Here is an 18,156-nt window from a genome sequence, read left to right as displayed (position 1 = left end):
ATTATATACTCATATCGAGAATAAACTATATTGTAATATTGTTTCAATAAGCTGAGTGCAGATATATTCCCTTCCCTTTTCCTTGTCTTTTGTAGTTAATTGTGAGTATCGGTTCATGTATCCCTGTAATCCCTCTTTCCCTCTTTTAGCGTGTATTTGTATTTTATAAACTTTACTTTAGTTAATCATGTCATTTTTAGTTTAAGGAGCCTATCCACAACAAGCTCTGCTTTTCCATAGGCTCCGCCACTTTATCTCTTAAGTTAAACTTACTGGACAATATTCTGAATAGTGTGTACTGGCATTGTATTATATGTACATGTATAAAATAATCATTTTCAATATGTTGTTACACTCTTTGTAAAATGAGATATTGTGGAAACCAATAAACTATCTATAAACTATCTATCTTAATAGAGATGTAGATGTAGATGCATGATCCATATGTGTGGATTCTCTTTTCAAATTAAATGATAATCCATTTTCTAGAAGAAAACAACCATCGCTGTTATTTGTGCTAAAAGGGAAACCCACCTTCCTGAGAAGTTGAATTGGATGAAATCAGAAAAATCAGAGAGATCTATAGTGAGAAGCAAAATGGAAAATGACATAGTATTAAAAGAATAGATACAAGTTCTTTGAAAGTGTACATGTACAATGTAGATCACTATGTGAACTTCATATTGGCAAAGTGGTCATTTCATTTGGGACCACTCTTCTATTTAAATTTGTGGTGCAGTATGCCTTGATGAAATGGGAATTTGCAATTCTCCTTACCAAATTGAAGCACCAAGGGGATGTACACTGTATGTACATGTACAATGTAGCATCGCACACATGTAGGTACTTCAAACACAAGGAGATCATATTCGGTCACAAAGTTGGAAGGAAAAATATAGTGATTTTTCTTTGTGTAAGAACAAATTTATGGAAGGGTTTAAATACATGTAGGTAATAAAATACCACACTGTACATCTAGCATGTATTTTGCATTTCATCAAAAGCATTGCTGTTATGACTGGATACCATGCAGCCCTATAGTTTGAAGCCACACTGTACATGTAGGTACATCGTAACCATAGAGAGAGAAGCCTCTGACTCACCTGATCTAGTACTGGAGATTACTTCCCAGGGTTCCTAATACTCTTTCCACATGAAAGTTCAGAAGGGATTTTGAAGGATAATACATGTATCTATAATTGTTTTTTTTTTATTCGACCCTGATTTAATCACTGTGATTATTTCCCACTTAAATGTCTGAAAGAACATTTTATGTTGTGTCCACAGCTCCACACTCACTATTATTGTTCTCAAGAAGAAGATGGGAGGGGGATCCTGAATGTCTATGTGCACTTCATCCCTATCAACATTTTTTAAATGTATACAGTTCAAATAAACAGGGGTCCTGCACAAGGACCCCTGTTTATTTGAACTGTATACCAAGATGAAATATATATGTAAATAAAAGTCTTAAAAACTTTGCATATATTAGTTGTTGCTATATCAGACAATCGTGTACTTGCTTTTGATCCTTTTTTTTTGATAACTTTGTATTGTTTGGAAGAAAAGAAATATTCATTTGAATTGAATTGAATTGAATATGATAAGGCACTATGGAATTTGTTTTTTGAAGGGGGAGTGTATATTATATTATATTGTGATTTATTAGGCAATTTGAATCTGCATGGTTAAAGAAATCTTTTCTTGTTCTTTGTGTCATGGCAAAATTGCTCCAATTCAATTGAATGTTAACATCATCTATGCGGGAGAGATTTCTTAATGCTGTAATGGCACGAGGTCACATGCTGGGGTATGTTGAAAGACCCTCTTGAAACTCTTTGAAAGAATGCATTCCAGCATGATTTGCAAAGGGATTTGCATTTGGGGGTGGATTGACAATTGTTCAGCTGTGAGTACATTCTGGGTTTTCCCATAGTGGTCTTATGCAATGTGAGTTTTAAGGTACATTTTTTTAAAATGTATGTACCATGGAGACTGTTGCAAATTGTGGTCTGATGTGCAAAAATTGGAGTCAAAGGAACAAAGAAATAAAGGGGGCAATTTTGAGTGTGCAAAGAACCAAGGAGGGAGACACTTCTTATGGGGGAAAAAGATGAAATTATTGAAGGCCTTTATCAGGACCACATTATGAAAATATTAACCCTTTGGGCTAGATAGTATTTATGTCAGATGGGCCACTTGACCAAGTGAAATTATATTTGTATTTAATGGTACATGTATGGCAACAAAACTAGAAACTCTTGCATGCATGAAACTTTTTGGTGAATTTCACAAGTGCTTGAGACCCATAAATGTATTTTGATAAAAAAAATCTTTATAATAACAACATAGAACATACATGAACATTAACATTTAGCAATTAACAGTCCCTAATAGTTCATGAAAGTTTCAACAGAAATTAATTAATTAAGAACCATTGGGAATGGGATATTCTTATAATATTTTGTGCATCTTTTTGTTGTTTTAGCCAGTAGAACATGACAGGCTTTAACATGCACTTTGTTACTAGTAATCATTATAGGTTAAATAGCTTTACTAGGATGTTTTTTAAATATTTGATGTTACACTGTCAATTAGATGCATAAACCAGCAGGACAGTTCCACCATCCATGACTCAAATCATTGCCAATTTCACAAATACTTGTTAATTAATCCATTGAGCTATAAAAGTGATTATTGTGTACATGTTAACTTCATATACTGTGGAATCTACCGATGGCCACTGTATGAGCCAATTCCTACATTTAACAGCATGCTTTTCTATATGTAGAGTATTAAAGATACTGAATAGTAAAATATGTTTAGCGCCTGCCTGCCCCCCCCCCCCCCCCCTCCCGTACAGATGTTTGAAACAAGGTATATCAGTAGTGTATAATGTCATTTGAAATGTAAGACTACATAAAATATCATTGATCATATTACATTGTGTAACTACTTACTGCTACAATGTATATTATAGCAGTACATGTACCATATATGATATATGCTGTACATACCATGTACATGTAGATCTTGTTTCATTCCCCTAATCACATAGATTAGCCATTATATATTGAGGTTGATTGCAGGGTGTAATTAGTAGTCTGATATTGATCTGCCAATTTGATACATGTAGCATAATCCTGGTTATTTGAGTCTGGAACTTCTCTCTGCTTCCTCTGCTCTTGTATCTTTTCATAATGACTTTTTTCTGAATCTTTAGTTTGCATGCAGTGTTTCATGAGGTTCCCCCTCCCCTTCACAAAGTATTCTCATCAGATATTTGTTCTGTGTAACTAATTTTAGATATTACATAGAAGTGAAATTAGTATAACTATCAAATTCTTTTTATGGTTTATCAAATCACCAAATGCTTGTTTTGATAAAGATAATAGTAATGACAGTAATGATAATATTAAAGGTTAACATTTATACATAGCTTTACATGAAATATATAAATTTTAAATAAAAACTTAAACAATGAATATAGTAAAGGAAATTCTAAGCATTTTACATGGAATAAACAACTTGTTGGTGTATTCATAACTACATTGTTTGATGTGTGTGTCAGTGTGCCTCCCTTTCTCCTTCCATCTATCCATTGTGTCTCTCAGTTTCTTGTTTCTTTTTCCCTTTCTAGTCTCTCACACTCTTTGATAATCTCCCTCCTCTCTCTCTCTCTCTCTCTCTCTCTCTCTCTCTTGTTTGTAAATCTTTTTTCTGATGTATTGTACTCTTAAAACTTAAATGTTGTCTGTATGGTTTCATAATTCTCCTTTCAAATTTTAAGCCAGTGGAATTAGATTATAATCCATGATCACAAGCTATATTGGTATCAAATTATTGGAAGGTTAGAGCTCCAGATTGGTTAAATTTACATTGAGTGTCCTTGCCATAGCGCACTGTTCACTAAATTAAATTAGATCTATCTACAGACGTAATATTTCCAATACCAACTGCCAGTGAACAGACACTGCTCTGAACTCATGTAGATGTTATTTTGTCACTCTGAGTGTTGCGCATTGCTTTAAATATCTCATGCATTGCCTTCCAGGTCGACGCCTTCTAGACTGGCTCTGTTCCTCCTGCTCCTCCTTCTCCTCTTTGCCTTGCTCACCTCCATACCAGGAAGATGGGGGTTTGCTGAGTCCATCCTCCATCTCGGAAGCCCAGTCTGCTGCCTATATGCTCTGCACCAATCTCCTAGATATCGGTATCCTACAGCCCCTTGAGAGCGCCTCAGGGACAGACGTCTTTAAGGTAGGAGATTGATTAATAGTTGGTAACTTTTTAATTACATGTACATTTGCTGGTTATAGGTAGCCTGGAACTTCAGGGAGTACCTCAAGGTCAAAGGCATAATCTTTAGTTTATATGCGGGAGAATCAGTAGTGGTAATAATGAAGTACAAAAGTTTAGCTCCATGTTATAGGTATCCTCTACTCAACTGAAGTAATCTACAATAAGGGACATCTTTCTTCAAGCTAAAAGAATCATAGTGGGTAACCTTTGATATCTCCTAGTTATACATGTAGGTATCCTTCCTGGTTATAGTTATCCTTCCTGGTTATAGTTATGGTTTTAGGGTGTGCCTCACTCCCTTAAAGACAAAGATATTCAAAGTAGGCATATTTTCAGTGGTTTCTGGTTATGGTATTTCTAAACATCCTAGGGGGAAAAATTGAGCTGTTCAATCTTTACATAGACTTGTAAATAACTGATATACATGTCTAGGTAAAGATTCAAAAACTCACAACTTGACTCTCAAAAGATTTTACAAGTAAAGAACCGTAGAGACAGCTATTTAATTTAGAGTCGTTAGTTCACTGACAGTAATTGTTTGTAAATGTTTAAGTTACAAGCACAGAATGGCAAGTACATGTATAATGATATTTAATGCCCATTACACTCTCACTATGTCTGCTGAAGTATTCAATTAAACATGGTATATGAGAAGAGCTTTTTCCTGTAACTAGAATACTAGAGGCTTTATTACTGCTGTCAAATTCATAAATTGTTCTCATATTTAATTTCTAAAATTCACCTACATTGCTATGGAAACTGGGCAAGCCACAGCATCTGAATGCAAGCCATGACAGCTGGGGGTATTTTTCATGTTGCGAATCCTTTGGTTATTTCCCTATCCAATAAAATTATCACATTGCATCAATTCATTCCCGTTAGATTACTTAAATGGCAACTGTTGCTAAGAAGGGTCGAGGAGATTAATCAAAGTCCACACATGTGCTCATATATCATCCATGCAGGTTTCTTTTTTCAATTTACAAATATGATATAAATGTGGCTATTATAGTAAAACTTTCTTTTTGAAACAGAAATTACCCAGCATTGTGAAGTTTGTTTCCATGCTCTGCTGTTATTATCAGGGCACTCACATTTTGTGGATATCATTAATCTGTTATTACTTCTTAAATGGATCTGGATAACTGGACAAGATGTTTTTTACATATTTAATAGGATAATATTTGAATGAGCAGGTGTATGAATATGTATGAGGGAAGTCCATCCATCCAAATGGTAAGGTTGGGTTACAGAAGCTTATCTTGATGAATTTTCATTACACACACAAACAGGCTTATGTTCTCTCAAGCACATACATTTTGCAAAGAAATTTAATTTGAAATATTTTGTTCAGGACTGAAATATGAAATCTGTAGAACTGATGTAAGGGCATAGTTTCATTCGCCCTTCTCTCTCTTGTTCCCTCTTATTCCCTCCTTCTCCGCCTCCTCCTTTTATCTCTAGTTGGACTCCATGTACTGTTGGAGGCATGAGAACCAGCCCTCCTCTTCGTCTTCTCTCTCCAGTGGTTCGGTAGCTACATCTCCTGGCAAACTCACTCCCATATGGCCCCCTCAGAAGTCACCAGAAGATGATGACAATCTTGGTGGAAAATACACAGAAGCTGGTAAGTTGAAGACATTGATTCGGGACAAAAAATCAATAATAATAATAGCCTAATAGTCCACTCCAAATTCTATTAAACCGAAATGGAAATTCTTTTTGCCCAATTGATCGTGAGCCCGGCAGCCACTGAGCAACACCAGATCGTGAATGTACAATGTACGATTGTGTGAATGTACATGTATATGTGAAGCTCCTTGCCCTGACTTTATGTTTTCCCTTCCCCCCCCCCTTATTTTTACTAGCCAGAGAGAAAAGAAAACAAATAAGATTTTGTAGCATTCCCCCCCCCCCCCCACTCTCTTCCTACCTTTTATATTCCTTTTTCCCATCATATGAACATGCAGTCCAATTTTTTTTCCTCCTCTTCGTTTCTGTCTAACTCATTTTTTTGTTAACTTTGTATTGCCTGGGGAATAGTTACAGGGCTTTGTGGGAGTACATTGCAATGTTTGCAATAATTTGTCCCACGTTTGATGAATGTGCACATTTTTGTGAACAGCAATTAGGAAGCACCCATGCATTTATTTGTAGTATTGTATGAAATCAAGACATTCATCTACAATTATTTAATAGAATAAAGTTAAAGATAATACAAAGTATTGATCTAGGTCAAAGATTAGTGGAAATGTGATCTTCTTGATACAGGTTTATGTAAATGGTTTAGAAATATGATTGATTTATTTTACCAGGAAGCCTTGTGAGGCAGAAGCAGACATACAAAGTCTGGGCTATTTAATTGTCTGTCCTGTGGGAAAATTCAGTTTTTCCTCTTTTAATATTTTGTTATTTGTAGGGAATTCCCAGCTCTGTAAATATGGATAGTTCCTTGTGAATTGTCTGTTCTTTTACCTACTGTACATTCACCTCCATTTATTAGATAGTAATTATAAAGCTAACTGATACCAATGAAAGCTACATAAACAATACCCAGTTAATAACTACAAAAGAAAGAAACTTTTTACGTAATTTATTCACACAATGAAGTGTATGCAACCAAAGCAGAACATAATGGGGTCATATTTTATCTTCAGAGGTGTATACAAAAATGTAAGAAAATTATGGAAATCCAGAGTTTGTCCCTTTTGACTTTAACCAATGCTGTACATTTCCTTTAACTTCAAACATTTTGCATGTTTTATTGCAAGATTCAAGATGATAAATTTGTTTACTTGCACTGAACAAACTTTATCAGAGCACTGCATCTCTGCAAGATCATAAATTACCTGATTATCATGGATAATCAAGTTTGAAGCCTTTCATATAAAAAAAACAGCTTGAATCAGTGTGTGATGTCAGTTGATGAAACCATAGATCTACAATGAAACCTTATAAATGTAGATGAAGCCACAATCTAAATAGACTGAATGATTGGCTTTGTACTGAGCCATGAAGTTCATTTGGTTATTGGTTGTCTGTCAAGGCTTTGTGTTCACAACACAAGTGATCCTTCTCTCAGACAGATATTTTTTAAAGAATTTTCATGGGAATGCACTATTGCACTGCCAAATCAACCTACATTTTGTTGGTTGTAGCTGAGCATTCAAGCTTATTTGAAAGATTTGAATGAGAGGAAGTAATTGTGGCTGATGTAAATAATTATTTCTTTGTTAATTCAATCCAAAAGGAAGTCATTAGGGGTGATTTTAAACATGATGTTTGTGTATATATATATATATATATATATATATATATGAAAACAAACAGTGTGGAAGTAAGTTGATATAATGTCACTTCTGGAAGACTACCGGTACTGCTCTTTCTGTAATTTGTTCAATATTCATGTATTGTAGGATATTGGACTAGAATGAAAGCGTTGGGGGGGGGGGGGGTTCAGTAATGAAATATTCAAAAATTTTATTACAAACAGTTCCTTGTTTTCTTGTTATTTTAATCAGAAAAGATACACATCAAACATTTCATCTTGTAATTATGATGAAAATACAATTTGATGATTTTTCTAATGAGGATATGCTATATCAAGCATGTTAGTGGGCTTATTTTCAAGATGCCAATTAGATATTAAATTTGGACTATATTCAACCAGTCAGAAAATATGCCATTGTGATATACAATGCGTAGACAGCCACACCAGTAGACTGTATAGTATTTCTTTTTTTAGTGTTAAACAAATAGCAATTCATTTCTCAAATAATAGAGCTACGAGCATCCTTTAGCAATGTGGTCATGACTTGCATTGGTACAAGTAAAGGTGTCCTTAATGGTTTTCCAAGTGTAAAAAATAGAGAGACAATATTTAGTTCTTGTATACATGGCCTCTGGTTCATCCTTTGTCCCTCCCACTAGTCAAATTTCTGTTGATTATTCATCCGTTGTGTGTCTCTGGGAACACAAACCTCGCTTGAACCTCACAAATAATGGATATTTGTGGGTGAGTCATGCTCTATATTTCTTTCCTTTTCGTCTCATTTTGATATTATAAGCAGACCAATAAATTGATGCATGAAAAATCATTATCCTAAGCTCTTGGTGCTATGATGCTTCGTGACTAAGAGAGAATAATATTTGAATGCTAGTAATAAAGATAAAAAAATGACATCCCATGTACATTAAGTCAGCCAGTTATAACTGCAAAATTGAGTCACTATGTGTGATAACTCTCCCTCCCGCTTCTTTCTCTCTCTCTCTCCCTCTCCCTCTCTCTATCTCTCCCTTTCTCTATCTCTCCCTTTCTACGTCTCTCTCTCTCTCTCTCTCTCTCCCTCTCTCTCACTCTTCCCACCTCTCTCCTTCTTCCTCCCCCTCCCCCTCCCCCTTTCTCCCTACATGTTTGTCTCTCTCACTCCCTACCTCTTTCTTCCCCTTTCAATTTCTTTACATGCCTCCCATCATTATATCAACTCCAAATAATTGCATGTATTCAAATTACAATGTATTTCATGAACATGATGCAGACATATGTTTGTATGTCTACGAGGCTCTGCAAAGTGAAATTATCAGTTTGTTAATCCATTGACTATTTTAAGACGAGATCTTCATTAAATTGTGTTTGTCCAGGTCCTCTATAACATGTGCATTTTCCCTTGAATTCTGCTATTCTAGTTCTTGCTTTGGAATATTTGATCAAATTTCAAGGTTTTGTCACAAATCCTCAGATAGACTTCCAGAATCTACAATAAAACATAATCCTATGGTATTCGGCTATCCCTGTCCAAGCTAGCTGAACCAAGCACATGCATGCATGCATAGATCTCTTCTTCTTTTTCTTTCTTCTCAGTAATATCATAGCAAGATTTGCTAGTCATAATTTTCTCCAAGGCTCTTCACACCTCATAGAATAGTTACATGTACAAAGACATATGCACATGCCAATCAAAATATCACTTCTGTAACTGTAGATGCCGCCCGTTTTTAAAATAAATTCAATATTTTGAAAGCAAGGATGCTTTGCAATACCTTGACCAATGGTAATTGTAATTTACATTCTTTATATGTATGTGAATGGCATGGCTATATAGTTGTAAAAGGTATACACTTCTTGTGTAATTGAAATTATGATTGACAAGGTTTTTATTCTTTTAAGTTTTATTATTATTTGTTATTGAGAAGAACTTGTCTTGTGAGAGCTAAAATGGCAGTTACTCAGTGTTAAATGATGCGAGTTTACAGTCTACTGGCTCATTGCAAGTTAAATTTCTTTGATGTCTATACCATCTTCTTGGCTGTTCCTCAATTCTGAAGTCCCATGCATTGATGAAACTAGCCCACTAATTCACATCACTCTCCCCTGGGCCATGTGGGAGTTAGTATTGTCAGTTTCACGTCCCGTACATTCCATGAGAACCTACAGACTGTAGAGCAACAATAAGATCTTAACTTAGAGCCAATGTGCAAATAGGAAAGGTAGAAGGTAACATCTCTACTCTAAAGATCTATGCTCTATGCCAGGTTAAAGTGCATGTAAATGTAGCTAATAGGGAATAATTGAGCACAAAGATTGAAGAGTGATACTTAAGAGACCTGCCTTCCTGATATTTGACTAGGCCCACTTAAAGTCCCGGGGGTGTTTCACAAAGACTAAGATGGAACTTTAAGTTGGACTTATGGAAGGCCGTTCATGCCACTGTTTGCTCTCACCATTTACTGGCATTGGTCTCTCAAGGGACATAGAAATCATGGTCACAAATCTACAGAATTAACTTTTTGATAATTCATTATTGAAGGAAAAAATATGATCTAAACATCATGATGGTGAGAGCAAACAGTGGCCTAAATAGCCTATCATAGTTCAGTCCAATTTAAAGTCGATCTTAGTCTTTGTGAAACACCCCCCTATTAGGGTAAATTTGTGTTTAGTGATGAAAGGTTTGCATTTGTGTCATAGATGATGGATTCATATTTGTAAGTTTATATTTCTGGTCACCTCATATTCAACCATTCATTTGTATTCCTTCGATTTTTCCCTTTTTACTAATTTAATCATTAAATCATTTTGTATTGAAAGAAAGGTGTGTTCTCTAAGAAAAGTATACAGAAATTAATATTCAAGGCACACAAAACTTGCATAGAATTTTTTTTTTAATTGAATAGAATACGTTAATAAAATCTTTAAAGTAATGCTCATAAAATTGACCAATATCTTAAAAGTTTAGTTAAATGCTGATATGACATGGATTTCTACCTTATTTCATTGATTTAAAAACAAATTGAAATACCTACATACAGATTATAGAAATACAATCACCATGACATTGATGTATTTCAGCAACACTTGACGTATCCCAGATGTATGATTGATACATGTGTACAATGTAGGTAGTTGGCAAACAACAGACCCAACCTATTGTAGTGTACGTAGGATCAGTAATGATCACCTATACTCATCGCATAGCTTATTATATAAAGAAGCCTGAAGCAAACATTCCTACGCTCATCATAACCCGATCAAATTGACACAGCTACACCCCCAAACAAGCTGTAACCTTTACAGTTCTTATCCTACCAGGCATTCCAACATGGTTCTAGGCTAGGATTGCCTGTCAATATTGACAAAATATTCATTGTTAAAGGGTGATGTCAAAAGGAAAGGGACTTGCAGCAAAGATATATGATTTTAAAAGAATTTATTGATTTTGTTTCTGCTCTTTGTTAATCCAAAAGGAAGCCTTTCCCCTTCAGGTTGTATGTACATGTACATACTCAAAATTTGTGTGAAGAGTGTACTAGATCTTAAATGTAGTTTGATTTTTCATTTTTGTGGAGAATTATTAGGTAAATGCGAAGTGTTCTGGTTTGACACACCAAATATATCATTTGGATTAATAGCATAGAGCGCGTTTATCTAGGCTTGCCACTAGATATGTACATATTGTACCCCACTATCGAACCCCACTATCATACCCCACTATACGATCGTGATTTGCGGGATGTCGCGTTTATCTACTCTTCACGATTCAAAATAAAGGCCTTGTGTCTGCCCAGCTGTTTTGACCCGGGAAGCAGACAGTTTCTCGGAGGTCAAATTCACACACATGCTTGTACACAACACCTGTGTGGTCCTATTTGTATGTGACGTTCAAAACAGCTTTGCGTTTATCGACCTCTCAGAAACGTGATTCTGGCTGTATGTCACATACAAAACGCACCTTTTTGCGTCTTTTGATATGCCCATATCTAAAGACGTTTGAAAAAGGCTTTGCGTTTATCTACTTCTAAATTTGCCTGAAAGACGTTTGAGAAACCTGATTCTAGCCAAAAATTTCCTAGATAAACGCAACCTAAGATACGTATAGTCTTTTAAGAGAAAATGTCATAGAGTTATCATTGAATTATTATTTTCTCTCCTTTTTTTTTGCACTCCAGAATCAATTGATAAGGCAAAGTCATGTGATTTTATTTGTTTAAGGAAAAAATATAGAGGTATTTAGTTTATTCTAGTTTTGCTGGTACGGTTGAAATGAAACGTAAGTTATATATCACACCACAACACAACCCATCAGTCAGTACAAGTCAATTGACTTGGTGGTCAATTTCATACACTTTCCAATTTAACCCATACATATATGAATTAGATGGAAAGCTCTCTCTATCCCATATACTTATGATGGGATCAATATGAAAATTCAATTTCAGCTAGGGCTCCGGCCATCATGGCTAATTTAAACCCAGAATTCCCAGGATGGCAGTGAAGGGTGAGAAATTCTCTTGGCTCATTTGAAGAGGATGATTACTTGTTCTGGTTTGATTGGGCTATTCTTTCTCTAATGAGGGTTAATCCTGAATTGTGTTTCAGTGTAGGTTGCATTTTCCAATCACTGATCCAAACATAGAAAGATGATTTTCTGTATAATGAGTCATCCATTGATTTAAAAAAAATTCCATTCCAAACATTTTGTCTATTCTCTCATGTAATTCAAGTACTCAACCAGTCTTTTTCTCTCCAAACATTGAGATTATATACTGAGAGATGCAGTCTCTATGATCTATAGATTATATCCTCCAAATAGTTTTTTGTTTTTCTTAAGCTCAAGTGTTTCAGGTACAGGTGTAGGTAAAAATTGAGATGATTTAATGAGAGATGCATTCCTTCATCGGTAGGTCCATGAAGTTTGTTCTCTAAAGAGATTACTTTGTTTAAAAGTAAAGACCAGTATTGGAAACGCCCCAATTTCAAAAAATGAAATGGAAGCTCTCATTACCAATCATGTGAAAGAATATGTTTTGACTAATACATGATGATAAAAAATTTGCCGGGAAACCGCCCAGTGGCGGATCCAGGGGGGGGCCGAAACGGCCGCGGCCCCCCCTATTGGCGGCGCAAAAAAGGGGGAAAAAAGAGGAAGAAAAGAAGAGAAGAAAAAAAGGAGAAGAGAAAAGAAAGGAGAAGAGAAAAGAAAAGAGAAGAGAAAAGAAAGAAGAGAAAAGTAACAGAGAGAGAAAGAAAAAAGGTGAAAAGAAAAAGGGAAAAAAGCCCCCCCCCCCCCCCCCTCCGAATTTGTGTTCCTAAAATCTCCGATAAAGGGTTACTTTTCACCCAACAAAGTCCGGCCCGTAATACACAAAAATCCGGCACGTACTGCCTTTACACACCGGAGGTAGGGCAGTGCTTTCAAACTAAGTGAGGGAACATACATGCGCGTACCCTGAGTGGGTGGGGGGGGGGGGGAAAGAAAAGTCAGGTGCGAAAGGGGGAAAGACAAGGAAATGGTGCTAAGTGACAGTAGCGACGAATAAGAGAAAACTCTAATCGGGAGATTTGGGGTCATTACAGAAGGCTTGGCAAACGTTATTGAATAGAGGGGGCCGGGCCGGCCGCATAGAATCTCGAGCTGCGGATTCAAGGTTAAACGTTAAAAAGAGTCCCTGCGCTACAAAGGTCATCACTCTTTAGTGAGAAATTTGAAAAGGGCACAACATTGTGTATGTCTTTTAAATAGAAGCTATATACTCAACAGTCAAATTTTAAATTAACGGTAGGGCCGCTTCACACTCCTATTTTGCCCTTCATTTGGATTCAGCTCATACAAACTCGCTTGTGCTTGTATTTGAACTCATGTTGGTAGTAATCATGGACAGGGGCGGCGATCCTGGGCCCGATAGGGGATCACATCCCCCAGATAATTTAGAAATATAGCTAGAAAGAAATATAGCGGAAAGAACGTAGATATTGGGCATAGGGATTTTCTAGAATGCATAATCATTTCAGCCTTCAACATTGCAAAATCTCGCTTGGCCGCTACGCCCCGGCCCTCGCCCATAACACAAAACTATGATATGACGCTCCCGGCCATGATTTATCCATGGTTGGTGTAATTTAATTTCAACTAACCTAATTGTGTGCTATCACAATCATCATTGTTTCATTTTCCCTTCAAAGCGGGCGGGTAGCCAGGGGCGGTAAGGGCAGTAAGAGGACATAGGACGAAAAAGAAGCAGACAAAGAAACATTTTTGAAAATTCTGACAAGTCGAGAACGGTACAACGAATCGTCTTCTTTCTCTAATAATTTAATGAAATGTCAAAGCTTCCGCACTTCACTCGGGAAGGGGGCAACTGAATCAGGACAAGGATTGAGAGTCGAGAATGGTACAACGAATCGTCTTCTGTCTCTCTATGAATTCAATGAAACGTCAAAGCTTACGCGCTTCGCTCAATTCAGACAAGGATTTAGAGTCGAGAATGGAACAAAGAATCATCTTCTTTCTCTAATAATTTAATGAAACGTTAAGCTTCCGTGCAAAGCGCGGCGGGGGGGGGGGAAACTGAATTCAGACAAGGATTAGGAGTCGAGAATGGAACAACGATTCATCTTCTTTCTCTTATTATTTCAATAAACTATGAAAGGTCAAAGCTTCCGCGCTTCGCGCGAGGGGGAAAACTGAATTCACACAAGGAATACGAGTTGAGAATGGTACAACGAATCCGCTTCTTTCTCTAATAATTTCATGAAACATCAAAGCTTCTGCGCTTCGCGCGTAATAGGGGGGGGGGGACTGAACTCAGTCAAGTAATAAGGGTTGAGAATGGTACAACGAATCGTCTTCTTTTAATAATTTAATGAAATGTCAAAGCTTCCGCGCTTTGCGCGGAGGGGGAAAACTGAATTCAGACAAGAAATACGAGTCTAGAATAGTACAACGAATCGTCTTCTTTCTCTAATAATTTCATGAAACATCTGCGCTTCGCGCGTTATAGGGGGGAGGGGGACAGCGAGCTGCCCGAATATGAATTTTTGATATCTTTCCTCGTTTATTTTGGTGATAAATAACACTTTCACAAAATACATATTATGCTCAAATTTTTGCTCGCTCGCCTTGCTCACTAGCCGAATTGTGAAGCAAGAAAATTACTTTTTTTTCGGGCAACTAGTTATAGCCCCCCCCCCCCCCCCCCCCCCCCCCCTGATGAAAATGTCTAAAATTGTACCGGTATGGTGCTTCTAATATGACCTTGTCAGTATTGGTATGTTGAGTTGAAATAACGGTCTGCGCAATTTTCAAATTTCCGGCCCCCCCTATTGGAAAATCCTGGATCCGCGCCTGCCGCCTACTATTTCATACATGTATATTTGGTAAATTTGTTTCTCTCATGGTCTGTGAGAGATATAGGGTAGTCCCATATACATCTTTCTGTGTATAGTGCTTGTAACTTTACGAAGAATGGGCCAAGTTTCTTATCATTTTGATGATTCCAGAACCTTGCAGATGCTAGATGCTAGATGATCAACCTTTTCTGATCGATTCCACAACGTTTCTTTCACAATGCAATCGCATGACCATAACTGGTCTTTACCTTTAATAGAGATGCACCCTCACTCCATCTATTCAGTCTTTTCTCTCTAGCTTGAGTATGTCAGATAGTCTTATTTTCCAAACATGGATATTATGAATGAAGGGAGAGATGCGCATGCAGCCTTCCCAGCTTCATTTCATAGAATATGTCTGTTCTCCTTAGGCTAGGTGTTCAGATATATTTCTTTCCAAACAAAGACATCAGTTAATTGGAGATATAATCATTTATGAATTCTTCATTTAGTGAATTTAATCTGATATCAATAGCTGAAGTGTTCTTGGTGGTCATATAGTTTTATATAAACATTGAGATGACTTATTAGAAGATGCAGTCATCCATGGCTTCTTTATTCCAGGAAGTTTGCTCTGTAAATATGCTGCAGACAGGTTATATTGACTGAGCAAAACAGAGTCAAGGTTAAATCAATGACTTTATGCACATGAATATTGTAGTGACAATAGGCATATTGATTTGTTGTATGTGTACACCTGTATGTTCCTGTATGCACTGTGTACTGGGGAGGTCTGATCAAGAAAGATCAATGTGACAGAATCCACGTCTGTGTAAATAAAGCTAGAAATATGACTGGTTTTATTGACAGAAAAAATACAGACAGGGTGAACATAAATCAATAGATTATGCTCATGAATATTGTCGTCACAACTGGCGTATTGATTCATTGTATTTGTATAGGTTATTGGTGAGCTAGGGCTAATCAATCAAGTCAGATGAACTAGGACATGAGGATTATAATGTCACAGTGGTCTTTGTATGATTTTATTTGACAGACATTGGGTGCGTCTATCATCCCTTTTCAGGCCTAGAATCAGCGTTTTCAAACATGTTTCAGGCAAATTTGCATGGTGATAAACGCAAACCTGTTTTCAAACGTCTTTAAATTAGTGCTGTAGTCAAACGTTTAACCGTCCGGTATCCGACCGCCCATGGCGGATTCCGTTTTCAATTGGACGGTTTCGTTTTCCCGTTTTAATTTTTTAATTTTTTTTTTAAGTTTTGATTTATGCCCCTCCACCTGGCACTATGCCTGGCAATGTCTCCCAGCTCAGTAATCAGTGTGATGACTTACCACTTGGAAACTAGAACAACACTCCAATTTGTCTGTCATCTTGGTTTGAAAGTAATCTTTGTAATAGATCTCAATATATATTCATCCAAGTTTAACACATGGTGTACCACAAGGTCCTATCCTAGGTCCTCTACTGTTTTTAATTTACATTAATGATCTTACACATTATTCTAAAGCGACATTGTTACTATTATTTGTGGCTAGTTCACAAGCACAAATCGGCGCCTTCAGTTAAATCACCTCGCAGTCCTTCCCGCTTTTTCACACGACCAAAAAACAAAAAACAAAAACAAAAATGATTTTTTTTTTTTTTTTTTTTTTTTTTTTTTTTTTAAATTTAATTTTTTTTATAAATCGTTTAACCAAAAACCGTCCGGTTTTGACTGGCGGTTAAACAGAATTGGAGATATCCGTGATGTTACAGCACTACTTTAAATATGGGTTTATTGAACCACCGAAAAAAGTGCATTTTGAATGTGAGAATGAGCCAGAATCACGTTTCTGAGAGATGATAAACACAAAGCTGTTTTGAAATACACATACATATTGGACCTTCCCAGGCTAATTTCCTTTTCAAATAAACAGTGTGCGCCATGTGCTGTGCCCTAGTTGACCTCCAAACAACTGTCTGCTTCCCGGGTCAAACGGCAGTTGCGCAGAGACAAGGCCTTTATTTTGAATCGTGACGAGTTGATAAAAGTGACATCCCGCAAATCACGTTCGTATAGTGGGATTCAATATGTATGGATAGAAACTCTGTTTCTGAGTGGCAAAAGATGATAAACGCACCCATACAGACTACAGAGACAGGGATACATACCGATACTAGCCTCATTGATTTGTTCAACTGGACTTTATTGTGTATTCCTTAGTCATATCGCCAAACTGATTCCAAACTGACCAAATCATGGTCATTCGGTGAAATGTAATTTTTTTTCTCAGTCTTTTTTTTGGTCTGGTGTCCCCATGTCCCATTGGTATGGCTGGAGTATTAATAATAGTGACGTCTGATCAAGGAATTTAAATGAACTAGGACGTATAGTGTGTGTGATAACCACTTATGTTAGGAGATATATATCTATTTCTACTGATGCATGTAGGTAGATTTAACTACATGTACCGGTATATCTGAATAATTAAATTATGTATGTACACTGAACATAGTGCTAATTAAGTGATCCTCTTTCAAATCCATTTGAATGCTGAGACTGTAATGCAGTTGACTGCCATTTATTGATAATTCACTGAGTTGCTATCGATTGGAGCGAGGTTGCACTTTCCCAACAGCTCCAGCAAATGGCAACCACTGTCTGAATTAGCTACTCTAATTTCCTGCATATACAATTATGAGGCTGTCTTACTGATCAACTGTGGGACCATATATACATGTAGATGCATGCACCAGCAGATGGTTGCGAGGCAGGGATCTCAAACCTGTGAAATTATTATGTGCCTCTGACATTTCTGCACGATAGATTATGCGTAATATTAATAATAATGATAATTGGGATCTTGTATCATAAGGGAGATGACTTGAGCTAAAAATATAATCTAACCGAATTTGTGTTGATTATTGAATGTATGAATATCGGAAATGAAATGTGAAAATAATTGATATGGATGAAATATTTAATTTAATCAACAGGAGAAATGTGATGGTAAGACAGATGGTTTTAGAATTGAATTCTGAAAAGTGGCATTTGACCAAGGATTTCTGCAAATTAAATGTTTAATGATATTTTCCTGTGCATGGGGTTTAGGGAGGAGGTTTGAAATATAGTGTTAAATCAATGTTTTAAGAAGAATGTGAGAAAGAGTGTGTGTGAGAGAGAGAGTGTGTTGCCTACTTTATTAGAACACAAGACATCAGTCTTGTTTACCATCATACTGGT

The 18,156-nt window shown here is 36.5% G+C and overlaps 1 protein-coding gene across 2 annotated transcripts in view; it reads left to right on the top strand.

Moving 5' to 3' along the window:
- Positions 1–18,156, top strand: part of LOC115929551 — a 52,954-nt gene that overhangs the window by 14,845 nt on the left and 19,953 nt on the right. For both annotated transcript variants that reach the window (XM_030998826.1, XM_030998827.1), the window contains exons 3-4: positions 4,055–4,260; positions 5,767–5,929. In XM_030998826.1, coding sequence (XP_030854686.1) covers positions 4,055–4,260; positions 5,767–5,929 — 369 coding nt within the window. The remainder of the gene's footprint in view (positions 1–4,054; positions 4,261–5,766; positions 5,930–18,156) is intronic.

The sequence above is a fragment of the Strongylocentrotus purpuratus genome, unplaced genomic scaffold (genome assembly GCF_000002235.5).
Source record: "Strongylocentrotus purpuratus isolate Spur 01 unplaced genomic scaffold, Spur_5.0 spur5_scaffold_5, whole genome shotgun sequence".
Classification (NCBI taxonomy): domain Eukaryota; kingdom Metazoa; phylum Echinodermata; class Echinoidea; order Camarodonta; family Strongylocentrotidae; genus Strongylocentrotus; species Strongylocentrotus purpuratus.
The sequence above is the reverse complement of the archived record's forward strand: the minus strand, read 5'-3'. Positions and strand labels throughout refer to the sequence as shown.